This window comes from Eublepharis macularius, chromosome 2 (assembly GCF_028583425.1).
Source record: "Eublepharis macularius isolate TG4126 chromosome 2, MPM_Emac_v1.0, whole genome shotgun sequence".
Lineage (NCBI taxonomy): Eukaryota > Metazoa > Chordata > Lepidosauria > Squamata > Eublepharidae > Eublepharis > Eublepharis macularius.
Genome location: NC_072791.1, coordinates 155,285,568 through 155,312,475, shown reverse-complemented (window position 1 = coordinate 155,312,475; position 26,908 = coordinate 155,285,568). Strand labels below are relative to the sequence as shown.

Here is a 26,908-nt window from a genome sequence, read left to right as displayed (position 1 = left end):
ATATTGTGGCCAACATTTAATGCCGTTAGTCAGAATTTTGATACTGGATGCTAAAGTCGCTTGATAATATCCAGAACTATGGTTCTTGAACTTACAGTTGAGAGACCCAAAAGTGGCTCATGACTCCTTTTTTTCTCTCTGAAATTTTCTTTATTTAAACTATACTACACACCACAAGACAATAAGCAACAAACATAGAGAAGAAAAAAAACACATTTCTAAACATAACACACTAACAATACATATATCTATAAAATTAAGAGGAAAAGAAAAAAGAAAACAAAAACCACCTAGATTACACTACAAGTTGAGTTCCAATTTTCTCCACCACAAGTATATATCATTTCTAGAGTCCCATTTATTCTAAGTTTTTTTTTTCCATTTATTCTAAGTTAGTCACAAACCCCTCTTTTTTCTATTGTTCCCGTTTCTTAATCAGATGTCATCATATCGTTATCCATTTCATGCAAAAAGTCTATTAGTGGTTTCCATTCGGACAAGAAGTTAACTAATGTCCTTTCTCTAATTAATGCAGTAAGTTTTGCCATTAACACAAACTCCAAAACTTTTGTCAACCATTCCTCCATGGTAGGCAATGTTGTAGTTTTCCACTTTTGTGCATAAAGTACTCTTGCCGCTATAAAAACAGTGGCTCATGACTCTTGAAAGTGGTTTGTAAAACCAGGAGAAAGAAGGAACAGGTGGCAGGGAAGGTATAATGGCAAATTTGGATAAAATGGACAAGAGAAGAATAGTGTAAGCCACTTTCAGTTCCCACTGGGAAGAAAAGGCAGGATATAAATAAAGTAGATAAATAAAATTTGGATTTGCCTCTGCATAATGCATAAAATGGCCATGAAGTACAGCCTGTCGATCAGTAATGCTATTTATCTGAAGACACAAAAAATGAAAAATAAAAATATAAACTTGTTCACCGGTAACTGATGGGAAATTTCTGCATTTTATTTTAGGGAGGGGGAAAGTAGCATGCAATTACTTTGCCAGTGGGTCTCAAAAAGCACAGTAATCAGCTCCACTTTAAAAAAATTGAGAACCACTGATCTAAAAGAACACAGCTATTTCTTCTTGTTATGTTATATACTTTTCATGCTACTCTTCAAAGCGAACAAATTATAAATCACATTTCTCACACATATCCCCATATATTTTGAATGTGGGTAAACACCTCTTGCCAAGTTTGAATCAAATATTATCTGATTAGATCCTTCACCATGAACTGACTACATAAAAAATTATGGAAAAATCTGTTAACCTCAACCTATTTAATTTCTCTTGAAGGATAGAATGTACATTTTTAAAGTTATCCATCTAACTTTCTGACCAACAGAAGAAAGGAGTTTGTAACTGGAGCACTGTTCATAAAATTCAGTGTGGGAAAAGTAGAAATGTGTTAATAAAAATATGCTGAAAGGGAAGATATATGTATCTTACTTACTCTGAAAAAGAGATCCAATGAATCCTGAATTGATCGAGATGGAAGAAGTTTTTTCCTTCGTGGCAAGTCAATGGATAGGTCATTAAACTGTTCCCGTTTGGTGACTGTTTCACCACACCTGCATTGAAAGAAATTCTTATTTATTTTAGCCTACTCATAGTTTAAGCCTGGGACAAACCTGTATAAACTGAAAGCATAAGTGCAGTAAGGTCAAGTAATTTGTCCGAATAATCAAAACTTTAGCATCATTCCTGGCCATAGAAATCAAAATGTTCTTAAAATGTGGCTTGCCGTATATAAGACTATCAGGCTGACTGCAGCCTCTTTCCTGACTTATTATGCCCATGAAGGAATTCCAAGTATCTGCATTGCTTCTGCTGAATCTAGAGAGAAGTGGTCCATGGCGGAGTTCTTCAACTGTTAACAACACTGCCTGGTGTTCACTGACACTGGAAATGTCTTCAGTTTGTGAATAGCTGGCAGCATAAAAATTGTGGGTGCTATTGCTGCCAAACTCAATGAGGAAGAGGTAAGGGGCGGGGGGTGGGGAGCTAAATAAAAGATGAGTTTAAAACCTGTGGGTGCAAAAACAGAAAAAGTAGGAGCAGACTGAACTGCAGAAAGATTTATGCTGACCAAAGACAGAACACAATGAAATGCAGACAAAAAAAATGTGGAATGGAAGAGACAGGATATAGTGAAGACAGTAATACAAAGAACTGTAGAGAAAAAGAGAGGATAACAGGGCAGCAGAGGGAAAAATTGTAAAATAAATAAAATATGAAAAAGGACAAAAAAAGTTAACAGAAAAAAGAGTGGAACCAATGGGGATGCAGACCTGTGGTTGTACTAAGAGAGAAAGCAGGTATTACCAAGTACAAAAACTAAAGGAGGACTAAGAGATCGGTGGAGGCACACAGAGAAAAGAGTATATGGTAGAAACTGATGACTGTTTTATATTAATAGAACTCTTGATATTTTTAGACCTATTTTAAAGTTGACTCGCAGATACTGCTTCAGTGCTTTAGAACTTTTTTTCTAGCTTTAAACTTAGATTATACCCTTAATGTTTTGTATTATTTACTCAGCAATACTTTAACACTTTTATCTGAATACACATTTTTCTTTGTGGAAAACTGTCTCAATTTATCAATTTTTGTGTATGTTTATTTTTTGTCTTTATCATACCAAAAATTCATATGTATACACACAAAAAATCAGATTTTTAAAACACATGCTGTATGAGTAAAACAGAACCAGAGATAATGCAAATATATATTTGATTTGGAGAATAATGACATATACACCATTAATAACTTGTACTCATTTCCAGCAGTACTTGTATGAGAACACTGAGATCAAGGGAAAGGAGTTTAAAAACTTACATTTTACATATGATAGAATGCTGAACCTCAAACTCCAAGTTTGTAATAACCGGACAAGTATAAATTTTGGCAGCTGTTAAGTCATCAAACACGCGTCCTACTGAGCTGTCTTCACCAGAAACTGGCTCACTCTTCCAGGTTTTGTTCAGCTTCTCCATGTCTTCCTTTAGTTGATCCAAGCACTGACTTAAAAATTCATGGGCATCCTAAAACCAAGTATACAGTAAATAGAACAGCAGCTCTGATACCTTAAAGAAGTGTTATTTTTCGGCAACCGTTGTGTCAGCTAGTTCACGACCATACCAATTATTTAACAAAAAAAGAGCGGAAATCTGAATCTTCACAGTCCCAAGAACAGACAATTAGCTGCAAGGCCTTTACTAAGTTTTTCACTCAGGGCAGCTTTCCCCGGCAGCTCAAACAGGTTGTTATCTGTCCACTACCTTAAAAACCATCGCTAGACAAAAATGATGTGGCCAATTATCGCCCAGTCTCTAATCTGCCCTTTCTGGGCGAAGTGATTGAGAGAGCAGTTGCTGACCAACTCCAGACCTTGATAACTCTAGTGCTCTGGACTCTTTCCAGTCAGGATTCAGACTAGGGCAAGATTGAAGTGATGCTTGTTGGGAAGGCAGAGATCTTGAAGGATATTGTACTCCCCACTTTCGATGGAGCTTTTTTGACCCTCGCTGACTTAGTTAAGAGCCTAGGAGTTATACTAGATCCAGCACTACTACTAGAAAAACAAATTAAGGCAGCTGCAAAAAATGTTTTTTACAATCTCACTCTAGCCTGGAAGATGGCTTCTTATCTTGACACAGCCGACCTGGCCACCTGGATCCATGTTATGGTAACATCAAAGCTTGACTATTGTAATGCATTATACACAGGTCTCCCATCTAAGCTAACTAGGAGGCTCCAATTAGTGCAAAATGCTGCAGCTCAACTGTCATCAGGAGCAAGTAGGCGCATGAGCATCACTCCCATCCTACAGTCACTCCATTGACTACCTATCAGTTATTGTGCTCAGTTCAAGGTACTGGTTATTACATACAAAGCTCTTCATGGCCTTGATCCAGCATACCTGTGGGACCGCCTCCCTCCCTATGTTCCTCCACAGTAGCTTCACTCATCTGAACAGGGTCTCCTGCAGGTGCCCGGCTGCACATGGGCGAAATCAACAGCAGCCTGTACACGGGTTTTCTCTGTGGTGGCCCCTACCCTGTGGAACAACCTGCCTGAGGAGGTCAGGAGAGCCCCCACTCTCCTGGCTTTCCACAAACAATGCAAAACTGAATTATTCAAAAAGGCTTTTTACTCAAATGGGAGGGCTGTATTGTAGGGATAGGGTCTCATATGCTTCGCTAATGAGTTAGGGACCACAGACTTCACCACTATGTTGCCTTACATATTATCTGTTGCTTTAAATATGTACTCCTATGTACTACCTGTGCTTTATGTTGTCTAATGTCAAACCTAGAAGTGATTGTGTTCTGTTTCAGTATTTTCTTCTACTTTGTATTGGATTCTTGCTAACGCTATGTCTTTTAAAACTTGTATCTATTTACCCTATGGCACTGTTTAAGGAAATGTACTTGGTATGGATTGTACTAATCTCACACTGCGTAGTCCACCTTGAGTCTGAACGAGAAAGGCGGACTATACATGGCATAAATAATAAATAAATAATTCACATATTTCTATGTATACCAACACAATAGGTAAATGAAGTACATAGACTCACTATGTACTTCAACCCTATGCAGAATGACCCCACTCTAAGCCCACTGGCAGCAGTGAGTTCAAACAAGGGTAACTCTACACAAGGCAGAAATTAGTTACTTCAAGCAGGGTCCCACATACTAAACTCACCCAAAACCCCAGGCTGGCTACTCAATTTGAAAGTTTTTGAAAACATTTTATGTCTTAACAGTAAAAGCATCACTTTTGTATTTTTACTGAAACATCTGTATACCCATCCTAAGGAAAACTGTAAAACAGAGTTCCTAATTTTCATGAGAAAGATTTGACACATTATATTTGTGTTTTATATCAAATCTTACATATAACTCACCCATGCCTTTAAGTCACATTATTACATTCATAATCACAGTGATTAAATACTGGGGTAAGACAGAAAACCAGACTGCAAATTTTATAACAACTATCAAAGTGGAAAGAAAATTATAGCCAAAATTATAAACAGAATGGACCTCAGAGATCTTATAAATATATTAATTTTTGCTTATGTTGTAAAAATAATCACATTAAGATATAAATATGACACTTTAGAAAACTGAATATGCTCATACTTATATTTACTTCTGGGCATTGTCCTAGAACATAGATTGAAAAATTCACAAAACAGGACTACGTACACAGAAGCACCCCTCCTCCTAAGGTTTGTAGTGTTAAAGGACAAAGGGGACATAGAAGTTTAAAAAACGATCCTGCATGACACCAATAGTACAAGAGAAGGCTGCAGTGGGACAAGAGAAGAGTCACTGAAAGAGAACCTGTTTGTGCTGGCAAGAAAGAAAGGGGCAACAGTGAGAGGGAGGAGGAAAAGAGAGAAACCCAGTTCCAAGGGGGAGGTGACAGGAAGGTAGTGGAAGAAAAAGTCTCTGCCCCCACATCTGTCAATTTCTCTTCCCTTTCCCTCTCCAAGCCTCTTGTTGGACCACCTGATGGAGTGTCTGGTCTAAGATGCTTTCCTCTCAAGCCAGCCCCCAACAGCTTACTTGCAGCAGCAATGGCTTGGAGCACAGAGCACAAAGGACACATTTTTCACTCCGTGTCCAGCACATTTTCTGTCCCAAAGCTCTGCCTATTGAGAAAGTACCAGTGAGGGAGAGGAGAGGAAAAAAGAGCAAGCAGAGATGGGAAGGTAGAATGAACAAGAGGGGAGGAAACAAAGACAAATGGAATGGAATGCCTCCTCCCCTGCAAGATATTACAGGTTCCCCTCTTGTATTCTATAAATATTAAGACACATGGCCCATGATGCAACAAAATAAAGTAACTCTCTCAAAAAGTGATCACTAGAAAATGAATACAAATTATCCCACTTCCAATATTTCCCACAATTTTCTCAAGGGAGTCTTTGTTCATTGAATGCTATTACCTATGAATTTCAGAAAAATATGCAGAAAATGTAAGGTACAGTACTTACATTTTGCATGTAACCAGAGAATCTCTCTGCAGTGGCTGAAATTGCATTTTTCACCTTCTTCAGTAAATCTTTCTTTACCTCAGGGCTACAAATATCCTTTTTAGCAAGCAGATGAGCAAAACGTCTAGAAAAATTAATGCAGTGGTGATTTCAACTGTAAAAATATCTGAAAAGTCCTGTCCCATACCAGTTCCCTGAAGTACTGCTTGCTCCCACTATAACATGGAAAGAATTCAGTAGTGGAAAAACGCACTCAAAAATAATTCCTATCCCCCTATCGTTATTCTGCATGCATTTAAACACATTAGAGAACCTATGAAATAGTATTAAGAGACTGAATCAACACATATAAAAGAAGTGCCCAAGTAATATTTCTACAAAGTGAGTAAGTATTACACAAATGTCGGTACATCTCACTTCACATAAACGGAACATTTATAGCTAATAATTTAACTAAATATCCAGTTATACTGCCAGCAAAACCATGATTTACAATAAATATCATATTGAAACTCCAGAAGCCTTCCTCTTCCTCCCCGTTTCCTTCCCTTCTCCTTTTTTAAATATCTGCATTCTGCTTTTCTTGTCAATTTTTGTTTGTTGTAATAAAATAAAAATAATGAAAAGAAAAAAGAAAAAGGGAGAAAAAAATGAAACTCAAGAAGCCAAACAAATTAGTAACTGAAAAAAATTAGAAAATGTATAAAATTAGTTTCACTTATCACAAACATTTTATAAATTATATAAATTGAGGCCACAGATATCTACACACAGAAGAAAAAGAAAATTACAGAAAATTCAAACTTTCCTTTGTTTGATACCTTATAGTTTATACCTGCAAAAATGCTATGCAGTTTTGAGTGGGATGTTAGATCTAGACCTTCTCCAACAACTACTGTTTTTCCATAATTCCTCCCCAAGCATTCTTCTCCCCAGTCAACAATTTAATAACTCAAATTCAGCTAACATTCAGTAATTATCATAAAACAAAGCAAACTGATGAAATTTTTGAATATTGCCTATTGCCATAGTTTGAGGTTTACTGCAAGAGCCAAGATTCCTCAAATTTCAGAAGAAAATGTCAGAGATCTAGCGTGTAACAATAATTTTTCTACATAGGAGGTTTCATAATCTATGTATAGACTTTCTTGCATGTTTACAATACTATTTTGTTTTCTTAAGTCAATGATCAGTCCCCAATGGCGAAATATCATTAATGGATAAATTCAGTCAGGTCAATGAAATTAAAAATGAGAGATACCTGTTTCAATTCACAAATTATAAAGACACTTTATACAAGCCATAAGCACTTTTAAGTCTTTTACAGATGCTAGCAATTACTAGTAGCAGGATCAACCTGACTGCATTTATCAAGACTCTAATACATCTTACCCACAAATCTAGTGCTCACCTGATAAGTGCATTGAATGGAATTTTTTTCCATGGGATATTTTGCTTCAAAAGATCATTAGCGAATGACTGAATTGAAAACAGAGACTGTAAAATAGCATTCATGTAACAGGTATTTCCCAGGTTTGTAAATCTGTGGAGAACAACAGGATTATATTATATTAAATAAAAAGTTTATGACATGTATGCAATGAGATTTGGGAGTTTTTTCTACAAACTTGAAAGACCACCCAAGTTCGCTGAAAAATCTAACATCTCAAAAAGAAAAAAATCAGGAAATTAAAACCCCCAAAGTAATAGCAACAATGCTTGCAGCTTTAAGAAAAGAATGCCCACTGCACTCTCAGTTTCTATTTTGAAGGCTGTTAGACAACCACAACAATATTAGTGTCTTCCAATCCTTGCTTTCTATAAACTACCACAATACTGCAGTACCTTCCAATCCTTGTTTTCTGTAAACCAAACCCAAGAGGAAAGCAAGGGTGAACTTGGAAAAAACAGCACTTGAAAGGCTCACATCGCTGTCCCCTGCCACCCTGCATGTGGGTCTGACTCTCCCCAGGGAGAGGCTGCTAGAGAAAGCTGAAGACAAGAGAGCAGATAAAGGTAGGTTTGGCTGGTGGGTGGGAAGGAAGGGAAAAAAGGGAAGAGGCTATGGGGGCTGAAAGGGAAGGGAAAGAGGAAATAGTGGGAGAGGGAATACAGAGGAAAATGAGATGCCTCCCAGAAGTTCTTGTGGGTCCCCCATTTGTGTGAGTACACATATATTACTCTTCCAGCCAAAAACAAATCTCCAGGACAAGTTACGCGAGTCAGCAGGGTCCAAAGATGTTATTTAATATCTTCATGCATCCTTGGTCAATTGGTATGAAGCTTTGGATTAGGCTATCATCAGTATGCTGATGACACCCAACTCTATCTGTTGATGGACAGATTCTGCTCCAGAAAATCTGGCCAGGACTTTGGAGGCTGTGACTGGCTGATTGAAACAGAGCAGACTGAAACTGAATCCCATGAAGACAGAGGTCCTTTACTTGGGCCATGGGCTGATAGGTTCTGAGATCCAGGTCCAACCCCTTGATGGGACACCATTGATGCTTATGTCAGTAGCAAGGAATTTGGGCATGGTCTTGAATGTCTCCTTGTCAATGGAGGCCCAGGTTATGGCAGCTGTCAAATCTGCATTCTTCCATCTTTGTTAGATTAGGCAACTTGCTCCTTACCTTTCAGTCCATAACCTAGTTACAGTGACCCAAGCAACGGTCACCTCCAGGTTGGACTACTGCAACTTGCTCTACGCTGGGCTGCCCTTGGGTCTGATCTGGAAGTTACATCTGGTCCAGAATGCAGAAGCGCGTATTTTCACTGCAACTCTGTTCCGGTCACATATAACACCAGTTTTGCACCAGCTGCACTGGCTCCCAGTTGAATTCCAGATCAGGTTAAATATTTTGGTTTTAACCTTTAAAGCCCTTAGCAGACTAGGACAAACATAGCTGCAGGACCGCCTCTCACCATATGTTCCCCAGAGACTGCTCCATTTGGCAGATAAACAGCTACTGGTGGTCCCTGGCCTTAGGGAGGTTTGCCTTGCCTCAACCAGGGCCAGGACTTTCTCGGTCCCGGCCCCAACCTGGTAGAACTCTCTCTCTGTGGAAACCTGGGCCCAGCTGGATTTACTATCTTTCTGCTGGGCCTGGAAGACAGAGATGTTCCTCCAGGCATATGGAGGTTGAGGTGGGCAAGCCACCTAAGGTATTGTATGGGCCTCCTGCCATGGGGGCGGGGGGGAGTATATGCCCCGCCCTTGGTTTCTGTAACCATCTGTAACTGGGCAACCCGCCCCACAGGTTATTAGACTGAGATGGTGTGGCAAAATGTGAGACTGTTTTATAATTTATGTGTTATTAATGCTTATATTGCTGAAAAAATTATTGTATGCTGAAAATTATTGTATTTATTGTACACTTTAAAATGTGATCCACTCTGAGACTCCTTGTGGGGAGAGCAGAATAGAAATCAAATAAAAATAAAAATAATGTCTTCAATTTATTCCTATGTAAACAACACTTAAAGAAACAGAAGCGCAAGCAGTATACACACACACACACCCTTGTAGCTGCTGTTGTGGATGAGTGGAAAGAGGGACTCTTGGCTTGTTCCATCCCATATAATCCTGATTTGATCTCATTTTTTTAACAGAGAGAGGAGCTGGCTGAGAAAGAAACCCCAAGCTTCTTTTGGCCGAAGGAGTCTGATTCAACACATTAGATCTATAAGATGAGATGGCAAAACAACAGGGTTTACATCACAAAAGAAATGACAAACCCAATCAAATCTATCTAAAACAGGCTAAATGAAATACGTATATGTGACTCAGAAGAAATGTATTACATAATACTCAACCACTCATTTTTATACATGTATTTCTTTTTATTCTCACAAATAAAGAGGGAATTACCACACATTATATTTATACAGCCTCAGAAAGCTCTCTAGACTATCAGTCACAACTCCCATTTTGCCATAACTGGTTTAACCCTAGTTTAGAATCCCCATTTTCAGGGAGGATACATTAATTTGTCTAGGCTCTTGCATCTGGTTGTACCAGTAAAAAGGAACCATTCACACCTTTACAAATGAAGAAACCTTTAATAGTGCTTCATTTGTCAGTGGGAAAAAAAAGCTGCATTTGCTCCCATCATGGACTAAGACACTCTGAATGTGGCTTCAGCCTCCTATCACCACACTAATAGGAATTACTTCTTTCTCAGGCAAAAACGTCTGGGGACTGGAAGGCTTTCATTTATGTGATCTTTTTATATAGCTTGTGGAACAACTCCTTTCAGTGAACGAGTATTCAATTCACTATACTGGTAATGTTTATTTTGCCCATTCCTAACCATAAAAATCTAGCAAATATTGTTCTGATGGAAGAATAGAAGGAAAGGCTTTCATGAATACACACATACATCATTTGATGAATGCAGTGCTCTGATAACCAAGCAATTCCACACCTACCTGTCCAAATTAGAATTACTAGCTGAATAGTCCTTTGTAGATGATCTGCTCCCATAAAATGATGAAGTCTGTAAAGGCAAAACCCCTTGAAAAAGAGTAAGAAAAACTGTTAAAAGCCAAAAAATGTTTAGTGGGCTAACAATTATACTACCAAATACTCAATACAGTGCTGTGTTAACTCAATTTCCTTGCACTTATCATAATATACATGTGTGTACCACCAAAACCTTTACTCAGCTCCCACTCAAATTTGTCTTCTAAGCAAGATACTGATACAGTATCTATTGCTAGTTGGGAATATTTTGTCCTATTAGTGCTCCAGGCTCTCGGTCTTGGCTACAGCAATTAAATCCATATCCCGTGTTTCTTCTCACTGCATGTGAATGTTAGAGCTCGGCTTCAATGAAGCTTGTGATTTATTCCAGGAAGCATAGTTTTATGCAATACAGAGGTATGCAAGTATACGAAATGCAAAGTGTTTACAAAACGCTTTCCCAACAGAATCATAAGAGCTTTCACAGTGAATGATTTGCTAAATGCAGCAGCATACCCTTTAAATCTATACATCTGCACTTTGAATGATTAGCTTTGAACAAATGGAGCAAAGTCCCTGCTGCCGCCTATAACCAGCATGAAATATACTCAAAAAGTCATCACGTGAATTTCCATGTAAACACGTAATTCAATGATTACCACCTCTGCCAGTAGGGAAAAATACAGTCATAATTGTGTATTTATTACAGCATTTAAGAATATAGCTGCTTTATGTTATCTGCTGAGACTGAAACAGAACAAAAACCAGACAAAAACACTAGCAAAACAACCAGGCAGAACAATTTACATCTAGTCATGCAGCAGCTCTTGTCTTTTAATCCATCATTTTGATAATTCTCTAAGAAAACCGTTACCTGGATCTTCTTATTCTTTCCACTGGGTTATTCCCAAAATATATGTTTCACTTTTATTTCACCCCTCCCAAACATTTCTCAACCTGGAAACAATATAACTTCATTAAACTTAAGTATGAATATCAACAAAATAATTGGGTTCAAAGGTACTATTTTACAGGTACAAATTGGTGTGTGCTGATTCCCTTTGCCATACTAGACTGCCATGTTTGTGAGTGTCTCTTTAATCCCAGAAACAGAATTTCAAGAGAGTTCAGAGGAAGGGGAAAGGGAAAAAAGCCCAGTTCGCAGTATTGTGGACCCATTATCCATGTTCGATTTACTAGTTAGTTGGCACTCATCTTTGTATCAATTTGTCAGAAACAGTAACATGAACTTGTTTACCTGATGTCCTGTTCTCCTCAGCCTGTTTCAAGTTCAGCTGCTTGTCTCTGCTACTACATAAAAATTTTCGTGCTGGATCAGTCATAGCTTTGTTATTGCTGCAGATAGATACACAAATTTTATTTGAAGCTAATGTTCACTACACTACTGTCCACACAGATCTGTTACCTTGATAGATTTCCTATTCTTTGCAACATACTACATAGTCACATAAACACACCATACTCATACACATATTTTGAAGGCTAGACCCACACATCTTAAAATTTAAAATTAACCATTCAGTAATTTCTACCATAAAAATGCTAAGCAAGCCACTGCATTAGTATACTAGCATTGTAATCATACACAGAGTTAAATCCTTCAAAGGCTTAGAAGGATTTAACTCTTTTTAGGACTGCAAACTATGCACACTTAACATACATACAGAACGACCTATTACTAAATTCAATTTTCAAGTATATTAACACTGAGTTTTTAAGTAAATGGAAGATTATATTAACATTTTTTGAAATGAGGATTTAGGAGTTATCAGAAAGAACTTAACAGTGGTCGAAGAGATGAAAAGAAGAGATGAGAGAGAAGGCCTAGAAAAGCTCAAGATAAATTTACCTTGATGAATCATTCTCTTTAGGGTAATCGTCATTTATTTCTGAAGTAGGTTGTGCCCTTTTCCTTCTTTCACTGTTTTATTAAAAATACACATCAATTCAGTCCCCAAGAAAATCTGAACAGCCCATTCTTTCATATTAAAACAATTTTTATCATTTTTCACTGAGATCCAAGGCAGATTACCCAGTGCAATACAATCAACAGGTACGACATTCACTGAGCACGTACAATAATGAACACAGTTAGGACATTCAGTGAAATAGATACAACAGGGTACAGTAGCAGAAAATTTGAAAATAAGCATAAATCAAGCATAGAGATGAAATATTTCTTAAATAATTCACAACTAATTTATATGGCATGTTAAGCAACATGGAAACTCCCTAGTAGCACATATCTGCATTAGCATACAGTATCCAATAGCTTAGCATATAGTCCCTGTCCCTACCAGAGCATCCCATTGAGCTACCACTTATGACACAGCCCTATAATCTGATAAAAAGCCCTCCTGAATAATTCAGTTTTGCATAGTTTGTGGAAAGTCAGGAGAGTGGGAGCTTTCCTGACCTCCTCAGGCAGGCCATTCCATAAGGAGGGGACCACCGCAGAAAAAGCATGTGTGCCGGCAGTTGTTGATTTTGCCCATCTGCAGGGTGGTATCTGCAGACAGCTCTGTTCAGATGAGTGAACATGTCAGGGAAGAACATATGGGGAGAGGCAGTCGCACAGATATAACGAGCCAAAGCCATCAAGAGCTCTGAGTGCGATAGTCATGACCTTTAATGGAGCCTGGTAACTAATGGGAAGCCAATGGTGTGACTACAAAATGGGGGTGATATGTATGCTCTGTCTAACTCTTGAGAGAAAGCCATACTGAAGGCACTGCTTTTCCAGTTTGTTTAGTGTACAAGCTTCGAAGACATTTTCCAGACAGCTTACATATAAAAACAAATTATATAATTGGAAAAAGCAATTGAGTAATTGTTTTCAAAGTCATACATATATTTATGCATGCACACCGAAAGATAAAGTTTTTAAAAGTTTGTTTCCATACCGGTTTTCCAACAACCCAGTTCTGTGAGGTGTTGAAGCAGCAGGAGTAACTGCAATGTTAACCCTATTGCCAGATATTCCAGTTCCTGGAGAATTCTTAAGGGATGCTCTCCCTGGGCTGGCAAGCACCTTACGAAGTGGAGTTTCATCTTTATTTTCTACAATCCCCTTTTTGGGAGGCGTCTATAAAATCAGAGGGAATGTTTATGTTGATAAACTATATTATTATTGCAAATCATAGGCACAATTCAATCAGTAACCCCCTGCAAAGAACTGCAGAAGCTGACCTAGCAGAAACTTCTGTATGCACAAACTGTATGGAATCAATGTTTCCATGTAGGACATATGAAAGTACAGTTGGCCTGATCTGCACAACACTGGCTGTACACTTAAGCTGTTCAAACGACAAACCTGACTAGAAGCTGGTTCACCTCCACTAGGCTGAAAGCCTGCTGGTGGGCCCTCCTTTGTAATTTTTTTTAAAAAAGATCAAAATCTTTTCTGGTGTGCCCTTGGCAAATTTCTTACAATGCAAAGCCACTTAAGATTCAAGAGCAATTTAGCCCTTAAATCCAAGTGCTATGCCTTTGTTTGGCTGCAGATGAGGTTGGCAAGTGCTCTGAAGCCACAAGCAGTATATATTTTAACAACTGCTTGGGAATTAACTAAATAGTAAATACAACATCACAAAACAGGTACATAGACAGCTTGTATAAAATAACATTTTTATTTCTAACCATTTAGACTGTATGACATGAAGCCAGGCCAATGGCTTCCTTTCCAAATATCTGAACATTTTTATTGAGCCTTTTCAAATATATTTAACTGGTAAAGAAAAGTTTAATGCTCCCCCAACTATAGTGAGAATTAAACTAACCCTAAATCCTCAGAAGGCCCATCAGTGTTCTTTTGCAAACAGATCATTTCTATACAGCTGCTTTGATAGTACAGAAATGATGCCTCCATTTTCCAACATGACTCTCCAATGTTCCCTTAACTTGACCTTGCTTTGATCTGAAACACTTCAAAGGATGTACAAACAAAGGGCCTAAGAGAACTCCTTAGGGGAACAACATGGCAACAAATGCTGTTACACAATCCTTAGGACTGCTAGGACTAGCCCTGTGATCCTCCAAATGATACTGATTTACGCAGAAGCCACTTCAGTTGCTGGTGTGTGCTTCTAAAGCTACTGACTTCAAGAAGAAAGCTACTTCTCTTGCGTGAAGAGGAAGTTTCACTTTTTCTTCTGCTCCATTCCACTATTGTTCTATAAAACTCTAAGAAGAAATGTGCTGTTTGCACGCACATTTAAGAATTGTCCTCTGACCACTTTAGGAAGGTTACTTAAAAGAACGTAACCATTTAAAAATGAATCTGTGGAGCAGTTTATAACAAAATTTAAAGGAGCAGCTTTTTAAAAAATGTTCCAAACAGTTTGGAGTACATAATTTACTAACTATCTACATTCCTGTTACAGTGTCCACACTCTTCAAAGGCAGCCCCTTGTTAATACTAACATTCGATTTATATACCGCCCTTCAGGACAACTTAATGCCCACTCAAGAGTGGTTTACAAAGTATGTTATTATTATCCCCACAACAAAACACCCTGTGAGGTGGGTAGGGCTGAGAGAGCTCCTAGACGCTGTGACTGACCCAAGGTCACCCAGCTGGCTTCCAGTGGAGGAGTGGGGAATCAAACCTGATACTCTAGATGAGAGTCCCATGCTCTTAACCACTACACCAAACTGAGAATGTTATACACTTTGTAAACTGCTCTGACTGGGTATTAAGTTGTCCTGAAGGGCAGTATATACATAGAATGTATTTTTAAAATATATTTTTAAAATATTTATTATATTGCTTGATATTGTTGTTTTAAATTGTTTTACGTAAGTTTTATTGAACTGTTTTATAGAGTGTAATCCGCCCTGAGCCTACCTGTGCAGGGAGGGCAGAACAGAAGTTAAAACAAACAAGTAAAATAAATATTATTATTATTATTAACCTGGTACCTCCAGGTGAGGCAGGGGTCAAAGTGTGTTCTCTTTGTTCCCTCTTTATATAGTAATATAATATGGCAAAGTGAGGTTATCCAGTAGGGTTGCCAGTCTGGGTTGGGAAAATCCTGGAATTTGGTTTGAAGGGAGGAGACTGGGGAGGGCACAGTTTGGGGAGGATCAAGGGAGCTCAGCAGGCTATAATGCCATACAATCCACCCTCCAAAGTAGCCATTTTCTCCATGGGTATATAAATTGAATGTTATTATTAACATTAACAGTTTGGCAAAAAAATCAAATATATCCCCCCTCCCCATCTGACTGAGAAAGTAAATACATAGCATGGGCCTTAAATCCAATTTAAGGCCTCAAATAATTACATGGTATTAGTACTTCTTACTAATTCATAAGACAGGAGAATTATTGTTACATTTCAAATGGCTCTATTATGTTTCATAGTACTAAAGAGACAATAGAAGGAAGAAACGTAAAGAAAAAAAAGTGGAGAGAATTAATTGAAATACCTGGTTTTCAGTGTATTGAAACTGCTTGTTAGAATCCTTCTGTGTGGTTCTATTACCTAGGACACCACCAAAACTGCCAGATCCTTGGGTAGATTTTGCAGCTAAAACAAAACACACTGTCGAGTTCAAGTTTACATTTATATTTTTCAAAGTTTTATTTCAATTTCTTGTAAGGCAAATCACTAGTTAAAAGCACAAAAACGTACACTGCTTTTACTTACAAAAGATTTTTATTTTTTTTGAAAAGAAAGAACTTGCCCTATAAATATGGTAGCTAAAATTGTGTCATACACCAGCAGTAACATATCACATGAGGAAATAGATCAGGAACACATCCTGTCATGAAACCCTGATAATGTGAAAGCACATGTTGCTACTACTGTGTGAATTAACAACATAAGCCAGACACTGTTATCTGTTCCTATAGGGAGATGTGAAAAAACATTCTATATAGAGAACATATTTCTTTATGGGGAGAAATTAGGCAGGCCTTTACCTGCAGTAATAATCTTCATCCCCTTTGTTTCCCGTCTGTGGAGGCAAGATCCTGATTCTGGGCTGACTCCCCAGGAAAGGAGTATTGACTGAGATGGCACAGGATGGCAATGATGCAGTGAATGATTCTTCTGCTGATCTAAGTCCCTTGGTCAGTGAATTCTCTGAACCGGTTTGCACCTACACTATAAGGCCTCACACTATGAAAAGGTATCCCCCGCCACCTACTTAATTTCAGAGAAGAATTTTCCTTGTTTTTGTTTCCCATTCTGAAGGGTCACAAAAGAAAGTGACCAGCTAGGCCTATGCATTTCTTCTGTGGTAGAAGTTCTGCCTCTCCCTTCCCTAACAGGGCCTCTAGACCAACTAGACAGAATCCAGTCGTCCTCTGCACAGTTCCTGATGACCACCCCTCTCCTGCTCATTCCTCTGCTGGCTGGCTTTCAAGAATGCACACTGATCACTCTGCATAGGGTGCTTTTGGGTCCCAACATGGCCCCAGAAAAAGTTCCATTAATTGGTATAGGTAGTTGACCAAGGCAGCTGGGGCTCTTAGCATATGTCAAAAAACTCAAAACAGGATGGAGCATATGACCAAGACAAATGCATAAAGGGAGAGCAGCATGCTAAAGAGAGTCTACCTGAGGTAGATCTGAGCAAAGTAAAAACAGACATATGTCCTTTTATTTTACATGAAAGGACATATGATTAAGAACTAATCTCAGTCCCCTTCCATCTTTAACCTCACTATACTCTATTGTTTGAAGCCCAGCTCCAGTGCCCAAGTGAGCTGTGCTGAAGAAAAGTGCTTAAAACAGCACATAGAATTAAGGCATAAGAGAGAGAGATGCATTTAGCTCCTTTCATTTATACAGTTTTCTGTAAAATCATGTTCTACCCTATCTATGCCTGAATCAGTAGAACTATGAATGAGTATATATAGGATCATGTCTAGTTTGGTCTTAAGTTCACATTTCAATATGCTTAAATAGTGGCTGCGTGTTCAAGAACTGTCATCAAGCATGTTTACAAACAGTTTGAAAATCTGTATATAATGGCTTACTTAGGGATGTGAAGGCCCAGAAAATAAATCAGGTCAGAGAAAGACCCCCCACCCCCACAGTGTTTCCAATGGAAAAGTTAGAAATTTTGCAGAGCAATAAAATCACTTATAAAATATTTTCCTTTTTGGAATGTGCAAAATGCCTTTTGAGACAAGATTTTACTCAAAATGCATAGTATGAAGGGTTTAATGCAGGACACAGTCCAGAGCATTAGATCCTGCAAACTCCTCTGCATTCTGCAGACACATACAACACATTTCAAGGATATGTTTATTATTTAAATGTAACTGATTTTGTCTACACTATGTTATAAACTGAGAGTACACTACTGAAAAGGTTCATGTTATAAAGTTTAACATGTTTAACTGTATGAGCTAATCAAGTTATGAATTGTGCGTGTTATGTTTTTAAAGAGGTAAAACAAGTTTAAGTTTGATAAGAAACTATTGCATAGATTTTATTCCCCCCACCCCACCCCCCATAAGTTTAGAGTTTTCTCCCATATCTTCAAAGTCTCTGGAAATTTTACGTCTTCTGGTTTATATTCTTGCGGCACACAAATCATTATGCATCAGAAACTGGAGACAGTTCTAGTTATTTTCTCCAGATGAGAGACAAAGCAAATTATGTTCTGTACTCACCTGTATGAAACCTTTTTTGAATGGTCTCCAAATACAGTCTCATTTCATCTGCATCTTTAGATGGTATTTTATCCACTGTCAAGAAACTGGAATCCTTCAGTGTTATCATCAAGCATCTTAATTTCCCCCTATTTGGTCGTACCACTACATTTTTAATATTCTGGTTTAGCTGGAAGGAAAACAGAGACCATTTACAGGGCAAATAGTTCAATGAAAAGGAGCATTAAAGGAATTTTCTCTTCCCCATGGTAAAAATATTTTAATAAAATTAGTAACTTGGACTATGGAATTTCCCATCACAAATCCCACCTCTGTAAAGAAACTAAGACTTCAGTCCTAAGGACACTTCTCTCAGAGGAAGCCCTACGGAACAACATGGGACTTCAAAGTATACAAGCTTAGGATTTCTCCAATCTCTCTCTTCTATTAGGAATATTCTCAGGACTGGAGAAATCCATCCAGCTCACCTCAGTCAATCAGGGGATACATCTGTAGGTCACCTGGATCCCCTGCCCATTTCTCATAGGTTAGGAGGAAAAAAATCAGGCCATAATCTGGATCCAAACTAAGACTTGTCTGCCTTGTGAAAAGGCATGAGACCACCACTGCCTTACGAAAAGGAAAATATCGCTTTTGGAACGCGTGTTTCCCTGCTTCTCTTCTCTTTGGGTATCTACTTGAATTATGGCTCCTGTGACTCCCTGGGCCCTGGCAGTTTGCACTGTGTGCAGCTTAACTTTACATTATGTACCTTAACTACAGTACCGTACTGTGATCAGCCCTGCCTTTCACAGCAACCTTAACTTCTGCTGGTTTCACCCCACTATGGAATTCGCTCAGATAGGTAGCTACAAACCCTGCTTCATAGACTTGCAGTAATTCTTTGGCCCTTTGCCTCCTTTTCTCAGCGATATATATTGTAGTGCGTGGGAACACCTGGAACATTTGCATCTTAAAGTAGGCATGACAGTATTTGGTATTTTTGTTGTATGCTCGATATTATAGTGACTGCTTGAATTTATTAATTATTCCCCTCTACAAACTAAATTGCCTTTCACCATACTCAAGGCCTTGGGACTTCTTTCAAACTCGTGTAGGCAGCTTCATCACTTTGTTAAAAGATCCTATAGATTGTGTAAAGATAGGGTACATTCATTGAAGCACCAGCTCCTAGGAACTAATGGCGGTAGAAGAAATGTTCTCTTCCTTATACTCAGGCTACCCTAATGTGCATTTCGGATCAAACTGGAAATGGTCCCCATTCACATGGGCATATGTCTAGGATACACAAGTCTTCCCAACCATACACGGTAATAACCATCAGCAGAAAGACGAACAGCGGTACAAACACTCCATGTATGTTTTACTACAATTCTGCTCTGGAAAACAGAATCTAACTGTATCTGCAGTAATTGCAACAATACCATAATAAAGTCAAATGAACAAATGTTTATTCACTGCCACCCTATCAGGGCAATCACTCAAGGCAGCACTCTGATACTTAAGACTTCTAAGTTTTATTTTCTCCCAATGTCTAAAGTATTTTGTAATTTTTATTTCTTCTATGCTATGTAAATCCATTAATTATTATAATTATTAAACTTGAATAATTAACAGTTCAGGACAACAGGATCAGTGTTCTGGAAAGAAGTAAAAACGAATCTCTAAGGGAAGTACAAATGACAGCTAAATGGACATTAAAGTAACAGCTGTTCAAAGGCACACAATTCATATGTTAATAATAATAAAGTGCCATAAAATTGCAATGGATTCATGTGACCCCTCATATGATTATCAAGGCAAGAGATGAGCAGTGGTTTGCCACTGCCTTCCCTAGCATAGCAATCCAAGTGTTCCTTGTTGGTCTCCTATCCCACTAGGAACCAGTGTGCCACAGTAACTAGAACGATAGACTAGGATCTGGGCAGTCCAGGTTTGATTCCTGCTCTGTCATCAAAGCTTGCTGCACGAACTTGGTCCGGTCAAATACTCTCAGACTAACCTCAGAGTTGTTGGGAGAGGAAAAAATGGAGAAGAGAATGATATAAGCCACTTAAAGTCCCTGCTGGGGAAAAAGGCAGCATATAAACAAAGTAAAAAGTTTTTAAAAACTAAAAACCTAAATACTTGAAAAGTTCAGACTAGTATGATCTACGCAGGCTGCGATAATTAATGTGCTACTTAAAGTTTTTGAAATTCTGAGTTACCTGAAATATTTTTGGAATTCCTCCAGCACTGTAGTGAACCACCAGAGTCACTTTGCTATCGTTATCCACAATCTCAAATGTCCCTTCTTTCCATTTTGTGGTCCCAGTTTGTAGGCTGCGCATGCGAATAGGTCCATGTAACTTCACTGGAGCCATGTTTTCATACAATTTTTAATGTTTTTTACGTTTTAAATGCAAACCTGTTTAAGACAATTATAATTAGCAGCTAGTCAATACACATTAGAATCATGTAACCAAAGACAACTATTCAATAAAAGACTATTAAATCAGAGGTAACTATTGCATTGACAGTCAAATTTCAAGCTTTATATCCCAGAGATTTTTAAACCCTTTGATGTAATTTACTCCTAAAAGATTCAAAGTAGCTAGTTCAATATAGGCATTACAAGATGTAATAGAACTGCTAATGAATGCTACAACATTATTTGAACAACCCAAATATTAGCCATGACTAAATTTGATAGGATGAGGAAGACAGCCATCAGGTTCAATGGTTCCAGAATGAAATTAAGCACAAAAAACAAAATGAAATCTAGGGTTGACAAAACCAGTAAAATATGTAAACTGATTTCCATGAAGTCAACAATGCAAACATGTAGGTGGCAGCTTTTTATTTATTAGCAAGTGCAGGAATGAGACCTGATAGCTCTAGCTCTGTAAAAGTCAGCGGCACGCTTAGCAACATAGCAAAGGTACACTTACTGGCCAGCTGCTCTAACAGCAGTCATCCCCAAACAAATACAAGCAGCCAGAGGTGTCACTACATAGGACTCCACATGTAAATTGAATTATTACATTTTTTCAAAGTTAATCTCACACAATAACAATAATTAGCATAAATGTTATATGATTGTTATTATTATTAATCTTTTTCTTTAAAAAAAGTTAATGGTTTAAAAACATTTCAGCCAGCCAGCAGTAGCATGTGTTGGAGTAGGATCTGAATAACCAGGGTTGAAATCTCCATTCCACCATTTAATCTTGGGCCAATCATGGTCTCTCAGCCTAACCTCTATTTACAAGGTTATTTTGGGGATAAAATGAAAAAGAAGGGATAACCATGTATAATGCTCTGAGCTATTTGAAGGAAGGATGGAATAAAAATGCCCTAAATAAAATACCTAATAAATTAAAAAAACACAACCATTATTTGATTCCCAAACATTAATTTTTTAACACTGTTCAAAAAAGATCTGGTCAACTGATCAAATGTCTAGCCTAACTAAACTCACTTGCTTCCAAAATAAAAATAAAATTTTGATAAATTTCCAATAAAGTTTTCCATTCCTTTTAGTTATCTGAAGCTTACTTTATTGCCATAAATCTCACGTTAAAGATACCAAAAGAGAGGAGTAAAAAAAAAATCTTTTATTTACTCTGTAAGATAGGTCTCCAACTTCTGGCTAAAATATCACAGTGATCACAATAGCGAAAAGCGAATAGCGAAAAGTTGGAAGTAACATCTTTAAAAAGCACGCAACACCCCCCCCCACCACCTCTACTGTGGCAAGGATATATTGAGACATGCCCAACACGATAATCTAGACCTTAAAATCAGTACTAAGTATGCCATGAGATAAAAGTTGAAGAAACTAGTTCCACATAATGAAATGGCTCAGGAAGATACTTTTATAATGGAATAGAACTGTAGCCTAGTGCACTGATTATTATACATTTCATCTTCCCCATACTGCATTTGCTACCATTTGCAAATCATTTTATGTTATTAATGGTAGGGTATGAGCTTTCATGAACCACAGCTCACTTCTTCAGGTATCTGAAGAAGTGAGGTGTGGCTCATGAAAGCTCATACCCCTACCACTAATTTTGTTAAGTCTCATAGGTGCTACTGGACTCTCGCTCTTTTCCACTGCTACAAACACAGCTACCCATCTTGATTTTCTATATTGTTTATGGTATGTCACTTATTAAAGACTTTTTTGTTTGCATTGTCTTCTGATTTTATAACCCTAGTCCTCTTGCATTTTGTACTAGATGTCTTATGCTATCTGACTGCATGTATGTGTATGAAGTGCCATCAAGCTGCAGCTGACTTATGACAAACACACGGGGTTTTCAAAACAAAAGACAAACAGAAGTGGTTTGCTATTGCCTGCTTCTGTCTAGTGATCCTAGACTTCCATGGTGATCTCCTAGTCAAGCTCTAACTGGGGCCGATTCACTTAGTTTCTGAGATTGGGCTACCTGGGTTATCAAAGTCAGGGCATACGCACACTCACACATATAGTTTGCATGCAGTAACCCGCTTTGAGTCTCTCTGAGAAGGCCAGGTAAGATAGTCTGCAACAGCAGGTTTCCAAAGTGCAGCAAAATCAGAGAGCTGGGAAGGGAAGCATTAACAATTCCCTAGAATTGAGAGCCTGAATGACAGGCAGTTCCCTCTTCTCTGATTGGTCAGTTCAAACCAGTCTGAAGGCAGTCAGCTGGTTTCTGACAGGATTTTGGATTCAGAGAGTCTGACAAGAAAAGTCAGACAGGTTCACCTTTAGAGTGAAGGGAGAAGGCTCCTTTGTCTTAACTGTAGTATTACTGTCCTGAGGAAGAATTCTAAGCGTCAGTATATGCCAAAAAAAACGCTTTACATAGAGCCGAAACAGACGTGATGAGTTACCTCAATTCAACCTGGATTTCCTTGCCTCAAGGTTTGACGGGAAGTGTAGGCGTCTTTGCAGGTGCATCGCTGCATTTCTCCTTCCCCTGCTTGCGTGGCCCGGAGCTATATAGCCGCACGTGCTCTGCCCCCCCCGTCGCACTGAGCGTCACTTCATCTCCCCCCTTCCCTCGTCTGGCCCAGTCCCCGCAGTTCTGGGCTGCGCGGCTTCTGGTGGGGGCCGGGTGAGTGAGGGGGAGATGCAGCATGCTCCGGGAGCCTTTCCTCCCACTCTCCCAGTGCAGCCCGGTGTCGCTCTGTGGGGGCTGGGCCAGGCGAGGGGGGTGGAGTTGCCTCCCCCCCCGTCGCACTAAGCGTCACTTCATCTCCCCCCTCGCCTGGCCCAGCCCCCACAGAGCGACACCAGGCTGCACCGGGAGAACGGGAGGAAAGGCTCCCGGAGCATGCTACATCTCCCCCTCACTCACCCGGCCACCAGAAGCCGCGCAGCCCAGAACTGCGGGGACTGGGCCAGACGAGGGAGGGGGGGGGGGAGATGAAGTGTTGCTCAGTGCGACGGGGGGGGGGGGGAGGCAGAGCACATGCGGCTATGTAGCTCCGGGCCACGCAAGCAGGGGAAGGAGAAATGCGGCGATGCACCTGCATGGACGCCTACACTTCCCGTCAAACCTTGAGGCAAGGAAACTCAGGTTGAATTGAGGTAACTCGTCACATCTGTTTCGGGTCATAGACACCGGAGAACTGGGAGTGTGTTTTGGCGAGAGTGACTGGGTAGTGGGTTGAGACTCCCCTTCAAGCCAAAAGGAGAAGGCTTATATCTTCTGAGGAGAAGAGTAATTCCTGCCCTGCACAGTTTCTACGGGAAGGGGGTTGGCTCTGAGGTGAACCCTGGGTCTGTTGTGAAGAGAAAATTTTTAGACTAACACTAGGAAGCCTGAATTATCATAGGAAACTTTCTGAAGAAAAATTGTTGCTGTAATTAAATTACTAAGTGGAACACCTCTTACTCTTAAGAACCAAGAAAACAAGCTTCAAGGATACTGTTTTGCCTGTTACACAAGAAGTGTATTCTGTAATACCAATGCATTTTACCTCTGTATTTTCATCCTCTGACTACTCGTACTCAATTCTTGCCTGTTAAATAAAATTATTTCATTTTGAATGTTATATAGTCTCTAGTGCCATTTCCAACAAAAACGAAGAGGGTTCCTGCTTTTCCCCATCAAGGGCTGGGCTGGGCTAAAAATCCAAAATTGCATCTCCATATCAGGGTGGGATGAACAGACTTTCAAACCCACAAACATTAACATATTACCTGGGGCTGCTCACTCATAGCAGGGAAAATGAAGAGTGAAGGGGAGTCCTGTCATACCAGGCTATACGTAAAGCGAGTAAACAGTATCTCTTTCACCATGTGTTAACAAAATTTTTAGCTTTGGCTCTGACAACTTGCAGGTATATTCATAACTTGATTTTCTTTGTAGTGTTACATGTATTTGTAATGTTATTAACCCCACCCCAACCCCACAACATCAATAAAGCACACGTTCTCTCTCACATAATCCCTAGGGCTAATTACCCAAAAAACTCTGAATACAACTTTGAATATGCCAAGTTTGTCTAATACTGTATTGGTAATGGCATCTATTCATTGTAATTAATTCTATGAAACAATGTTTTAAAACAGAAATTTTCCAGAGATTGTGCTAGATCTTTAGAGCGTAGTGGTAGAAAAGCAAGCTAGTCATGCATATAACACAATAACTATCCCCAACAAGAGATCAGCCTTCTATGCCAAATCCCAAATTCAGCTGGGTACACACTAGACAGCAATGTCCTCAAGCCTCTGACTCAAAAGTTACAAATGATGTAGCTTCTAAATTTGATTTTACCGTTAGCATTCCATTTAAATGTGTATTTTAACAGGGCAACGTTATTTTATTTTGAACCGTATGTTATTTTGCTAACTTAAACCCTTAGGCCTCTGGAATGAGATAGGTTGTAACTCTAAATAAATAAAAAAATGCCAGGACAATAAGAGTAAAAATCAAACTTTTTATAACCAGTCTCAGAAAGGAGGGAAAAATAAAGAGTCTTGTGGCACTTTAACAAAGGATGCAAAAGCTTATTTCATCAGACGCATGAAGTGATCAATGTGTACATGTAGATGGATTCAAAAAAGGTGGGAGAAAACAAAGCGAGATTTTAGAAAGTGAACAAATTCTGAACTTAGAAAATTTGGTTAATTCAAAGGGATGTTAAAGTCTCAAAATCACAAGTTGCCATAACCTATGGAAGGGATTTATGGAATAAATGTAATGCTTTCAATATATGTGAAAAAACTTCAGCTTCTAAACACTAGTCAACACATTTTTCAGTTGCTTTTTAACAAGACCTTTATAGAAAAAGACTTTTTAAAGTTACATGACATCTGCTTATTCCATTTAGAACCAGTGGAATAAATATTTTAAAATGCTTATGCCCTACTACATTCATACAGTTTTTCAAGGTCTTGCATACATGCTCTCTCTCACACACTATACTCTAGATACAATACATACAAGGATGCAGCATTTTGAATAAGGCATCTTCTATGAATACTGTAGTATAACACTTTTTGCAAACTACTTTGCAAACTACACATAACTTTAGGCAAAGTAAGCAGGCCCAATTCAGTAAGAAATCCCCAAATTCAGTAAGAAAAAACGTTTTGAATAAAACAGGATTCTTGAGTGTATTCTAGCACCTACTGTGAAACCTACTGAAATCAGTCCCCACAGAATACATGCTATTATCATATACAACAATCAAGGTGAATAATGGTATTTCTAGACATACGTTTTAGCTTCAAAACGAAGAGCTAAGATTATCTAAAAATAAAAGGGCAAAGAACTGCTAATGGACACATGCACTCATTCTTACTCTTCTTTTCCTATACCATGTCTCTATTCTGTAAAATGCATCATAAGGGACCTCAACTACCTCAGGAAGGTGCAGCACCAAACACATCTATTTGATATAAGAATTAAATGTGAGAATTAGTTATTAAAGCAGAGTTAAAACCTGGTGATTTCAGCAAAAAGGCGGGCATAGTAAGATAAAGGATCGAGCTTCAGTGAATAGTAACTGAACCGGGCGCCAGCTACTTAGGGTTATCACCTTTACACTCTTTAACTTGCAAGTGAGGTGCCTGGTGTACTGAAAGTAAGGAGGCAAGGCAGATTCCCCAACCGGCAAAGAAGTTTCAGAAAGTCATAGAGGATCGTTGGGTGAGCACCTGGGGCTTCTAGGAGGATGAAGAGGCCGCGGTCGGAGAAAGGGTAATGTCGGAAGATTGGACTCCTGCGAGGCGAGAGAAGACGAAGAAAGCGACCGAACCAGGAGAAGCGAACGGGCGGGAAAGGACAAGGCTGACGTCAAGAGCTTCACGGTAAGGAAAGGGCCGGCTAGGGGCGCGCTGCCCTCCACCGCCTGCTCGCGCACCATCCATTCTCCCCGCGCCCCACCACTTTTTATCGCGCCTCGTACTGCACGTACGAGAGGGGCTCGCTCGCTCTCTCAGTCATTCAGCCTCTCGTCCCCAGACCGGCTACTCACTGATGAGGATGATAGCGGCGCCCGCTGCCTGCTCGTCACGCCGGCCCACGCTCTTCCTCGCTACTGCCTTCACCACTTCTTCATCCGCTGAGGTCCCCCTCAGATTCCGCGCACCGGCCTAGCCTCGGCCTGACCCAGCCCGGCCTCCCCTTCGCCTACTGAAAAGGACAGATGGCGGGAACCAGATCGGCCGCGCGACCATCCGTCTGACGCAAGCACGCACGTAAAAAAACTCCCAACACCTACCACGCGAGCGGAAAAGGTGGGGAGGATAAAAGGAGTAAAGGGAGACTTACGTCATCACGGCGACGTGCTTCTCTTTC

The 26,908-nt window shown here is 39.3% G+C and overlaps 1 protein-coding gene across 2 annotated transcripts in view; it reads right to left on the bottom strand.

Moving 5' to 3' along the window:
- Positions 1-26,786, bottom strand: part of USP37 (ubiquitin specific peptidase 37) — a 41,320-nt gene extending 14,534 nt beyond the window's left edge. For both annotated transcript variants that reach the window (XM_054972440.1, XM_054972441.1), the window contains exons 1-13: positions 26,586-26,786; positions 20,336-20,535; positions 18,129-18,297; positions 15,929-16,029; positions 13,403-13,584; positions 12,349-12,420; positions 11,737-11,834; positions 10,445-10,529; positions 9,535-9,696; positions 7,425-7,556; positions 6,014-6,137; positions 2,842-3,047; positions 1,457-1,574 (exon numbers count right to left, since the gene is read on the bottom strand). In XM_054972440.1, coding sequence (XP_054828415.1) covers positions 1,457-1,574; positions 2,842-3,047; positions 6,014-6,137; positions 7,425-7,556; positions 9,535-9,696; positions 10,445-10,529; positions 11,737-11,834; positions 12,349-12,420; positions 13,403-13,584; positions 15,929-16,029; positions 18,129-18,297; positions 20,336-20,491 — 1,605 coding nt within the window. In that variant the 5' untranslated portion in view covers positions 20,492-20,535; positions 26,586-26,786. The remainder of the gene's footprint in view (positions 1-1,456; positions 1,575-2,841; positions 3,048-6,013; positions 6,138-7,424; positions 7,557-9,534; positions 9,697-10,444; positions 10,530-11,736; positions 11,835-12,348; positions 12,421-13,402; positions 13,585-15,928; positions 16,030-18,128; positions 18,298-20,335; positions 20,536-26,585) is intronic.
- Between the last annotated feature and the right edge of the window lie 122 nt (positions 26,787-26,908).